Source organism: Equus caballus, chromosome 12 (assembly GCF_041296265.1).
Source record: "Equus caballus isolate H_3958 breed thoroughbred chromosome 12, TB-T2T, whole genome shotgun sequence".
In the NCBI taxonomy this organism is placed as follows: domain Eukaryota; kingdom Metazoa; phylum Chordata; class Mammalia; order Perissodactyla; family Equidae; genus Equus; species Equus caballus.
Genome location: NC_091695.1, coordinates 47,220,201 through 47,231,417, shown reverse-complemented (window position 1 = coordinate 47,231,417; position 11,217 = coordinate 47,220,201). Strand labels below are relative to the sequence as shown.

General features: G+C 50.7%; 1 protein-coding gene across 2 annotated transcripts; it reads left to right on the top strand.

Annotated features, from left to right (window-relative positions):
* Positions 1-246: 246 nt before the first annotated feature.
* LOC100061396 (mas-related G-protein coupled receptor member X4-like) lies at positions 247-11,217 on the top strand. Of its 2 annotated transcripts, XR_011423751.1 has the most exons (4): positions 247-463; positions 2,906-3,254; positions 5,382-8,874; positions 8,978-11,216. XR_011423751.1 is itself a non-coding variant. In XM_070229009.1 (3 exons), the coding sequence occupies exon 3, from the start codon at positions 5,802-5,804 to the stop codon at positions 6,795-6,797; it is 996 nt and encodes a 331-aa protein (XP_070085110.1). In that variant the 5' UTR covers positions 247-463; positions 2,906-3,254; positions 5,382-5,801; the 3' UTR covers positions 6,798-11,217. The 2 variants fall into 2 exon arrangements, 1 of the variants encoding a protein (XP_070085110.1); XM_070229009.1 differs by having other exon boundaries at positions 5,382-11,217.

Sequence of the window (11,217 nt, the reverse complement as noted above, 5' to 3'; positions counted from 1 at the left end):
TGATAAAGAAAACAATGGAGATATTTCAACAAGTCTGTGGCTGAATCAATATTTTCTCTTAATAAGATATTAAAATGGTTGCTTAGAAATAAATGGAGCCTCATCTTCCTGGAGTTCGTGAGCTGTGTTTTGAGTATTTGCAATTATGGTGCATGAAATGAGCACTCTCCATTGAGATTGCTTCTAGAAAATCAGTGATGATGCCTCACAGCGCCCATAGGCTCCGAGGGTGTCATCCGAGTGAGACCCACGTGACGGCAGGAGTGTAAAGTGGAGGAGGGAGTCACTGGGACCAGCCGCAGACCCTGGTCCTCAGCCTGCAGGCAGCGTCTGAGCACAGTGCGCTTGAGGGAGCTCGCTCTGAGCCTGTGCTGTGGGGAGAAGCTCAGGCCTCCACCAGCCACCGAGACCCTCCAGTTGCCCCCGAGCATCAGGACGCCCCAGCCTCTGCGAGAAGATGCAGGTGAGAACAAATGTCTGTCCTCCGTCCTCTGACCTTGACCCGCTCTGTCCTCCTCGAGCGCTCTCGGCGTCTCTGTTCCTCACTCTGCCGGGCTCTGTCTGGGACACGGGATGTGCTTCCCACTGGTTCCCCCTTACAGGGGCTGCCTCTAGGGTCCGGGGGAACAGGCTGGGCTGGGTCTGCTCGTCCCCCTGGAGAACGGGAAGGAGGGTTCAAGAGAAAGAGGCAGGGACGCCAAGAGCCTCAGAGGGGCCAACCCCTGAGCACTTGGCTCCAGCTCTTTTTCCTTCATTTGCTTCTTAAACCTCCTGAGAGCAAGCGGTGCTGCAACAGCCAGTAAGTACGAAAGGCTTGAAACATGGGATTCCTGCGGGCAGCTTCCCCAAAGGAAAATTGAAAGCACAAGTCTTGGGACTAAAGAAAATGACATTGATCTCCGAAAGTGACACCTCAAAACCAGCACATGTTAGATCCTAACGGGAGAGAAGAGCGAGCTGGGACAGGGAGTGGGGCCCGCACCTGCCGCGACCGTGGTAACCTGGCTCCGTGCGCACCACACCTGCTCAAACCACGTCATCCCGAAGGGACGTCTCTGAGAGAGGGGCTCAGAGTCAGCGTGGCGCCTCTCAGCTTTCGCCTTTCCGACAAGACGCTCCCTGGTCCGAAGGCGGGAGGGTCTGCCCCGGGGGGGGGCGGGGGGGAGCGCAGCCTGCTGTGCACGTGCGTCTCGAGAGCATCAGTCCGAGGTTTGGAAGCAGCCATCACACCACCGCATCCACTGGTTCTGATTCGTCTCACCTGTTGATGATCACAAAGGCAGGACAGGGCTGAGATCCTGAGAAATCCCAAGATCTCATGAGGAGGGTGGCTCTGCCTCCCGTCCCTGGTGCTGAGGAGCGAGGCGGCACCAGGACCCGGTGTCTGGGTTGCAGACCTGCCGTGTTGGTGGACGTGGGCCTCTCTCTCGCTGTGGACTCTGCACGGCTTCCCTGCAGGCCTCAGCCTGAACTCACGCGCGTTGTCTCTTCAAACACGCATCCCCTTCCGGCCTCAGGAGTCCATCGTTCTCCCCGAGCACGCGCAGTCATGGGCCTTCGAGCTGCAGAGCCGCATCTCTGGGTCCCAGGACGCAGCAAAGCCACGAGGCCGCACTGTGGCTGCCCCTCGTCCTGTCTGTCCCTTCACGGATGTCCCTGGCTTTAGCTCTAGGGGTACAGAGAGAGAAAAGAAGCTGGATTCCACCCCTTTCCCCTAATGTGTGCACTGCGTTTATGATGCCAGAAGTCCGTGTGACGGTCAGCTGTATGTGTCAGCTTGGCCAGGCCACGGTACCCAGATATGTGGTCAAACACTGTTCTAGATGTTTCCGTGAAGGTGTTTTTGTTCCATTACTTTCTTCTTCCAGCTTTATCGAGGTATTATTGATAATTAAGAATTGCATTGTCTCTGTGAGAGGGTTTCCATTCCCTTGAATATACACCCAGAAGTGGGATTGCAGGATCCTATCGTAGTTCTATTTTTAATTTTGTGAGTAACCTCTAAACTACTTCCCATAATGACTGTACCAATTTATATTCCCACCAGCAGCACACAAGCGTTCCCTTTTCTGGGACGATATTCTTTAGGCAGATTAACGTTTGAGTCAGCAGCCTTTGAGCAGAGCCCATCAGCCTCTGTAATCAGATTACTGATGCGTGGACTTCATCCAGTCAGGTGAAGACCTTGATGGAAAGGACTGACCAACCCCAGCGGAGGGATTCTCCTCCGGGCGGCCCTGGGGCTCCAGGCTGCACCGTCGGCGCTCCCCTGGGTCCCCAGTTTGCCCGCCCACCCTGCAGGTGTGGCCGGGACCAGCCCCCACAACTGCGTAAGTCAACCCTTGAAGTCACCCTCTCTCTCTAGACACACCTCCGCTGCTGGGTGTCGTCTGTGAACAAAGACAGTTTTATCTCTTCCTTTCCAATCACGTGCCACTTATTTCTTCTTCTGATCTAATTGCACTCCGTAGGACAGAAGGCGAGTGGTGACAGAGGACGTCCTTGCCCCGTTCCCACTCTCAGAGCGCAAGGTGTCAGCCTCTCACCGTCCAGTGTGATGTTGGCTGTGGGTCTTTCATGTGAACCCTTTACGGGGTCAGGAAGTTCCCTTCGATTCTTCATATTTTGAGAGACTCTATCAGGAATGAGTGTTGAATTTCGTGAAATGCTTTTCTGCATCTGGTGACATAATCATGTGCTTTTTCTTATTCACTCTGTTACTATGATGAGTTACATTGATTTGTGTCCATTTCTTTTAATTTGCTTTATTTTAATCTGGTAAAGTAAATAGTCATTTATTTTCAAGAAAGTTATATATCATATAATATATATAATAAATAATAATATAACACTACATAAATACATATTATATATTGTTCCTTCTCTTTTTCTCTGAACCCTCTAGAGCTGACTGGCTGTGTTTCATACTGTCCTTTTGCTCCCAGTTTGGACCTCATTTGCCAGACCCCCTTCTGGTCAGCAGGATCCGTGTGGCGGAGTTCTAGCTGCTTGAACGAAGGAGGAGAGTTGTGAGCCGCCTCTGCGCGAGCCTGCGAGGACTTCCCATGTCACGTGCTCACACGTGCTGTCCATCCTCCTTCCTGGTGGGTGAGCGCGTCCCAGAGACACCTGGAGACTCGTGCTGAAGATGCTGGAGCCAGTGAATGGGCAGAGCCCGTGTTCCTGCCGCTCCGCATAGAGGAGGGGACACACACTTGCCACCCGCTCATCAGGAGCAGCAGTTTGGCAAGTAGGTGAGTGAGAAACAAACTTCTATCGCACTTAAGCCCTTTTACTCCTTACAGCCCTTTTATCTTTTATAGCTGTGGGGCAGATTTCTCATAACAGAAAAATTAATCGTCAGCCTTTACTTAAAGCCCAAGTGCCAGGCGGTGAAGACACTCCTACGGCAGGCGGTGAATGTGGAGACTGATGCTGTGTGGTTGTAACGCATTTGATCAAGCGGTTGCCTCCCAGGACTTAGAAGGCAGACAAGGTTCCGAGGGAGGCTGAGCCTGTCGGGGAAGGAGGGGAGGGGGGAAGCGGGGTAGGAGGTGTGAGGATTTTCTTTTCTCCTCTGAAGACCTTACAGAGCAGAGAGGCGCTCGTTGAAATCACTCTCTCGTTTGCAAACAGAAATGAAATTGAATAGCAAGCGTCCAAAGAGCCATGGATAAGGAGCCGCCGGGGTTCTCCGGTGACGAAGTGTTCCCTGGGTGTCTGCCATCTGTGCAGTTAAAGAAAAACAGCCAGGTGACGAGATGCAGCAGGAGAAAGGAGTGGGAAGAAACGGGGAACAGGGCCCGTCCCAGCCAGCTGCTCGGGCGCGGAAAAACGGATGTCTCTCTTAGAACCTAACTGTGACGTTAACTTCTTCATCCGGTCAACAAACATTCCGCATCATCGATAGGCCGGTCACTGTCTTGTTGTCTTGTGAAGAAGATAGCTAAGTTTTTACCTTAAAGTTGAAAGTGGTCTCAGTGGGGATATTGGCAGGAAGACGAACTATGTCCCCTGGCGCTTGATGAGATGTTTTCTCCAGGGAGCGTGTTTGGAGCGCTCCGTGAACCTGGCAGTTGGCTCGGTCTGGTTTGGTGTTGAGGGAGCCCTTCACGCGAACTCTAAGCAGCTGTTTCTTCCAGTTTCTCACATGAGTCTCTTTGTGCCAGTGGTGAACGAGATTCGTGTATTCTTCTAGTTTGGGATATTGTTAAGTCATGAGGGAAACAAATGTGGGTGTGAATTTCAATGCTTAAGTAGTCTCCCTTTGGACATAACTTTGTAAGTTAATTTGTAAACTTGAATTAATGAGTACTAAATGTATTACAAATCAAATAGATTACTTATCAGATCTTGTACCAAATAGTAGCCTAAGATTTGAGGCTTATCATCTTAAATTTACTAGAAATTCTAATTCTTTGTTACGTGCATTATCAACATTCGCAAAGTGAAATCACAATTTAAATTCCAATTCAAGGGACAGAACTGACTTAAGAAAACAGTTACTTGGTAAAGATTTGTTAATAAATGTCTCCTTGGTTCCATTCAGTGGTGCCACTGAAGAGATTAGAGCAGAGCAGAGAGAAAAGCCCATAAATACAACTTGCTGGGAGGGGCACCAGGCGTTGTGTAGGACACAGGGTGAAGGCCTTCCCCCTGAGCTGTCACCTCCTAGAGGGGACACCAGGAGCACAAATGGGAGCTGGCACAGGATGATGCCGTCTTCCCGATGCCAGTGCAGCCGTGCCGGCCTCACACAAGCCCAGCCACGAGCTGAGTGCCTAGAACACAGCCTGGAACGTGGGGATGCCGCCTGTCAACCACAAAGAGCACCCGAAAGGCCAGATGCTCACAAGCAGCCGTCTCGGGGACACCACTCAATGCAGAACCGCCTCTGAGCACACGGCCTTCTGCGAGGGGTTTTATGTGGTAGAACACGGAATCGAATTGCACGTCGGTTATTAATGGAATTCTTCAATACAAGCACAGCCGTTCAACGCAAGGAAGAGGATGCACAAATCAATGGTAATAAATAGGGTCATAAAGAAGTGGTTCTGCCTTCAAACCAATTCTAAAGCATCCAGTAAGACAGTGACACTGCACATCTTTCCTGTGACACGCTCACAGCAGTTTTTCGTGCATTCAGAAGTCATTGTGTGTGTGTGTGTGCACGTGTGTGTGAATGAGCCATGAAGGAAATGCCACTGAGTCAAATCCAACACTACCATTGTGTATTCTGTGCACGATAATAACTGAAGGCAAATGGACAAATACATTTTTCTATATTACTGGTGTTCAGTTTATACAATTTTGTTAATATTCATTCTTATGTAAACGTACTTCTCTTTTCTGATGATGTCTATTGATTTGCAAACTTACAGAATGTAGTCAAGAAAAGAAGCCAGTGGTGAAAAGAGAGACGAGTTGAAGATTTGCAATGCGAGGCGGGAGCAGTCGCCCCAGCGAGGTCCCTCCAGCAGGTTAGAGGGACTGGCTCTCAGGCTCCCGCCTCGGCTCTGGGGACGTGCGAGTCTAGGATTTCTTCAGGAGCTTCCAGGGAGAGGGACTGGCCCTGGGACCAGGCAAGGTGGTCACCCGCACGTGCCAGCATCGTGGCTTCTGGGAACAGAGTTCTGGGAGGACCCTCCGCAGCTCACACGCTTTGTCCTTGCTCCCGGGCTCGGGGGAGGGTCTGAAGCTGGAGGCTGGTGGAGTGAACGGGATCATCCCCAAAGTCAGGGGTCCAGGCCCCTCCCCCATCTCCATCTTCACAGGGGTGACCCCTGCAGCAGGGCGAGCAGATGGCTCACGAGCCCCGAAATGACCCCACGGGCGTCTCTCCCAGACCGCAGCCCTGGCCGTCACACCTGAACAACGGGTCTGAGTTACCAACGGCGGCGAACGCAACAGCGCACGGCACGAGTGTGGATGGGGCCCACGCCTTTTCCGCTTACGAGAACACTCTCTTCCTTGGGATTGTGCTCGTGAGCCTCTGTGGGTTGGTGGGGAACGGCATGGTCATCTGGCTGCTCGGGTTCCGCATCAAGAGGAACCCCTTTTCCGTCTACATCCTCAACTTGGCCGGTGCCGACTTTGCCTTCCTCTTCTGCAAAAGCATCAGGTTCCTACTTTTTGTTTTAAATCGCTCCGTAGCTGTGCTCAATCTGCTCATACGAGGGGTCACCTTCTCTTCTTACCTGGGGGGTCTGAGTCTGCTGATGGCTGTCAGCGTCGAGCGCTGTCTGTCCGTGCTCTTCCCCATCTGGTACAGATGCCGCCGCCCGGCACAGCTCTCGGCCATCGCGTGCGCTCTGATTTGGGGGCTGTCATTGTGTCCGGGGATCTCTGTGCTCTTGTGTGTCCACTTTGTGGCCTTCTCGTGTGATGTAGTAAACTTGGTCTATTATGGGATGTTCTTGCTTACCTTTCTGGTGCTCTGTGTGTCCAGCCTGGTTCTGCTCATCAGGGTGCAGTGCTTCTCCATGCGGAGACAGCCCGCCAGGCTCTCCAGGATCGTCCTTCTCACGGTCCTGGCCTTCCTGGTGCTCGGTCTGCCTCTCGGCGCAGGCTTGCTGGCCGACAGGCTCTCCCCGTCCCTCCCCTATTTTGACATCCTGCTGCCCATCCTCCACCTCCTCTCCGCCCTGAACAGCGGGGTCAACCCCCTCATTTACTTCTTCATGGGAAGGCAGAGGCAACAGCGGGGCCGGAAGCCTCTCAGGGAAGTGCTCCAGAGCGCGCTAACGGAGGACGTGGAACTGAGCACAGAAGAGCTGCCGTCCCCAGATGACACCTGATGTCCCCCTGAGCCCAGGGAGTGGGCAGCTCTGCTGGAGCCTCAAGATCCGACCCTGCACGAGGGCCCACCCATCCTGCACCCACTTTAAAGGCTGGCACAGCCACCCCATCTCTTACACAAATTCGTTATGAGAAACAATCATGTAAGTGTTGATAGGCCTCCATGCTTTGCATTGAGATTTACAAGCAAGCGCCTGTTAGGTCTGTTTTTTTCCTCCTTGTATCTTCCTTCTGGAAGGCTCCTCTGCTAGTTTTGCTTATCCAGGCTTCCCACAGCCCTCTGCTCCTAGGGAGAGGCTGTGAACTGAACTCAATGGGTTCATGTCTTGGTGACTGCAGAGCCGAAAAGCACAACCAAGGCAGAAGCAGGGGAAGAAAGGTTTATTGCTTGCACGAGCGATGGAGAACAGCGGGGACAACTCCCAGAGCAGGGTCTCCCCGAGCTCAGTGCTCATGGAGACGTTATACACAGGAGGGCGGAAGGTCAGGGTTTATTTGTAACAAGTGTGTTCATTAAGGCGCATGTATAGCATGTATACATGTTAGTACATACATCGCATGATCTAAAAATGGCTGTTTGGACCTCCCCAGAGGAGGGAAATTTAAGATGCTAATGAGTTAAGGAAACTTTAGGACTTCTGATGCTGGAACAATTTGCAGAGGTCTTTCTGCAAACACGTGATTTGCCTGCAAACAGACCACATAGTTTCTTTTTGTCTGAAAAACCCCAGACAGATCACTTTAGTTGTTAGCTGGATCCTCCATAACCCTTTCTTTGCCTGGTTCCCTGGTCACAGATGGGCACAAGGCCCATGTGCAAGGGATGTCCTCACCCCAGTACTAACGCATCTGGCTGTTCCTTTGGCTGATCCCGACCCTCCCTGGGTCTCTGATCTGCCCTCCTGTGTGTTGCCCCTGGAGAGTCGCCCAGAGGGCACGTGCTTTGGAGTCCCTCCCCCAGCGCCCGCCTGGACAGGCCGGGTTCGGCACCCTTTGCTGGAACTGTGAGCTCGCTAAGGGGGCCTGGCACACAAGGTCCCGAGACCCACGTCGCCCCCATCTGTCCCGCGTCCTGATTTCCTGCGTGTGTTCCAAGTGTGCAAACACTAACGGAATGCCACCCATAGCCTTTTCCTTTACACAGAGCATCGCATGCAGGCTGTGTCTTTATTGATAATTCTCTTCCAATTTCATCCTCCTCCTTCTGTACGGCTGTGTTTTTTACAAGGTGAAGTTCCTGCTTCTTCAATGACTGCTTTTATTTTCTATTTCATAGTCGTATGAAGTAGCTCATTTACCTGCTCCAGGAAGAAAGTAAATTATGTCTGCATGTGGTGTGTTAGCGTGTGTGTGTGTGTATGTGTGCGTGTGTGTGCGTGTGTACATATACAGTGTAGGGAATGTATCATTTTCCAGCTTACGGTACTAAGTGTGAAGGTGATGCGTGGACTGGAGTCAGACTGCCCGCGCTCCCTTCAGACCCCAGACACCCCGTGTTAGGCGGCGACTCTGAGAAAGTCACGTAATCTCTCTAATCCTTACAATTCCACTTCGACAAAGAGCTCCTAACAAGAGTCACTGCCCCGCAGCGCTGCTCTGAGTATCAGGGGCGTCAACATCCTTCACACGCACAAAACTCTGTAAATCATGTGAAATGTTGCTGCTGGGGGTGATGGCTGTTCTGTCGCCTTCGTCACAGCTGATAAGAAGTGAGTCCCTCATGAGTGCTGCAGCGTGATCGCTGGCGTCCCTGAGACTGGGCCCAACAGCAGAGAGAGTTGTATTAAATAGACAACGAATGAAGGAGTAGATTAGAGTTATTACTATTTTTAGCTCCATAATCCCTGGAAAGATGGATTCCTCTGTGCGTCCCTGAGGTCGGAGTTGTCGAAGTGAGTTCTGAGTTTGTGAGGGGAGAGGGAAGGCGGCACAGACTCTTCCCAGTTGCTGCCTCGTCCCGAAACTCTGGGGTGCGCACAGACCTCAGCCTGGACGCCCCTCACCCGGGCACTGACTTTGGAGTGACCGTGGATTCTGCGATGACCGGCGATCGGAAATCAGCTGTCAGCACTGCAGGTGAGCGGTCCTGCCCCTGTTAGCACGTGTGGGCTCCATACCTCACGCTGAACTAAAGAATGGAGGAAGGGTGTGGGACTGATGACATTTGGTATTTCCAAAGGTGAAGAACAAAAATCATGTGTCAGAAGGAACAAGAACATGGAAAGAGAAGCTACTCCAGATGTTTGGAAAGTACCAGAATGGGTCCACCGTCAACTTACTCAACAAGCACGAGGAGGGAGGTCATCCTTCGGGTACCCATGCCAAGGCTCTCCTGTGCTCCCAGCACCCCTAAACCTTTGTCCTATCTCGAGTATTTCAGGGGAGTGCAGTATTCTTGGAAAGAATAGAGTGTATGTTTCCATCGTGGAAAAACTCAGGGTGTTATCAATCAGGCCGGAGCAGCAATTAAAGTATCTGCAGATGGTCTAACATGACCGGGAATGAACAAGGAGGAGGGACGTGAGGAATAACACGGAATTTACCCACCAGTTCTGCTCCCTGAGTACATGAGCTGGGACACTTATGACCGGAGAGGAGAGCGCGTTTCCAGAACACAGTGAATGTAATTGGTTTATATTTATGGGATGAAAATACGTCATAGATCATCAATAGAGGAGACATGGGGAAAAAGAAATGCATAAACTCTGCTTGCAGGCACACCAACCAGCACGGAGGAGACTCTCACGACTGAACGAGGACCTCAGTCTTCTGGTTTGTGCGTTTTGTCCTCACGTCTCACAACTGACGTGATCATCATTGCTCCCAGGACATATATGATGTTGACATTGTGTGTTCTCAAATAATTATGTCCTTGTCTGCCCATCGTGAATCCTAAACCAATAAGGCCATGAAACACTTAGGATAAATTGTGGAGCCACTACACTAGATATAAGATACGCACAGAGCTACAGGATTTTCACTGTGTTTTGTTGGTGCGAAGAGAGACAAAGAAGTGAGTGTAATATACCTGTTTGAAACAGTTAGAGACTCACTCATATGAGTACACCTCATTTATCCTAAAGACAGCACTGTGCAGAAACGTGGAAGGCCATACTTGCAAAGAGTACTTGTCATATAATTGCCATTTCTAGGGGAGTTGTGAAACCTAGAATGAAATAGTTAGAAATATTTGCTGGGCTAGAAGAAGAGAAAAGATTATTTGAGATAAGCTTTGCTAACTGCAGCTGTGCATACTCAGCCTGATCAACAGTTGTTTAAAAGTAACCAGGTCTTTTTGCCCCTCCTTAGTATATGAGGGAGCTGTTTTTCCCGGGAAGTCAAGGTCCAGGTGTCAACATGCAGCCTCACAAGGCCAAACACAGGCTGAAGATGAAAACCAATCAGAAACGTCTAGACAGTCAAGGGGAAAGAGAGTTAAGATCAAATACAGGCTGAAGATGCCAGCCAGCAGGGCCACATGCTCCCCCTCCACTACCCCTGAGCCCAGAACCTGTTCCCTCTTGCCTACCTGAAACCCCAGGGAAAAACCCCACCTTTTCCCTTCGAGGAGGTGGATTTGATTTTTAACTCCCATCTCCTCATCTGGCTGCCTTTCGATAATAAACCTCTTGCCTTGCCACAAGCCCGACATTTCAAGGAATTGGCCCTCCTGTATACTGGGTGATTGACCTGTGTTTGTGTTCGGTAAAAATTTGGTGAGCCAGCCAGGAGGTTCTCTGCCCACAGTCTGCAGCCCCAAGCCAACTGGGATTTCCTGGGAAGCAGTGCAGCAGGTCCCCAGGCAATGCACCCTGTAGACCGTCCCCGGGACTTTCCGGCCCACCTGGCACTAGACTAATTTTTCTCGTGGCATGGAAACAAGCTTCAGATTTGTTTGTTTGTTTGCTTGCTTTTGCTTCTGGTTTGGAATGGACATCGTTTTGGTGAGTTTCCTCATTAAAACTGACCAAGTCCTATTTGTCCTTTCATTTCTTGGCGTCTGCTTCAATGGGTTTTGTTCCAGCTTGCTGGAGATTGGTCAAGGGGGCCTCAATTTCTTTGCAAGTATTAGAGACCTCACTCCGAGAGGACTAACTATGGGCTCCATTTGTTTGGACGCTCATGTGTGTGTATGGATGTGTGTAGTGTGGCACCATACTGGGAAACTCCGATTCCATTCCCAGCGGCAGCCTTCTGGGTTAGGTATTGCAGAACTGGAATGTTTTCAGCTATAAACCAATGAAAAAGAAGAAGATGAAACTTAATCAAATTTGGGGTCTCAGTTTCCTTTCATGGTCTTGCAGAGGCTAATTAAAGCATTAAGTTAACAGAAAAATAAAAAGAAGCTGAGAATAAATAGAGGGGCTCTTCTCAACAAAGTGGAACTTTTAAAGGGGTTTTCAGGAAATAAGACAGTGG

Bases quoted from the DNA above. Each gene is read 5' to 3' on its own strand.
- LOC100061396 (XM_070229009.1), top strand. From the start codon at position 5,802: ATGGCTCACGAGCCCCGAAATGACCCCACGGGCGTCTCTCCCAGACCG.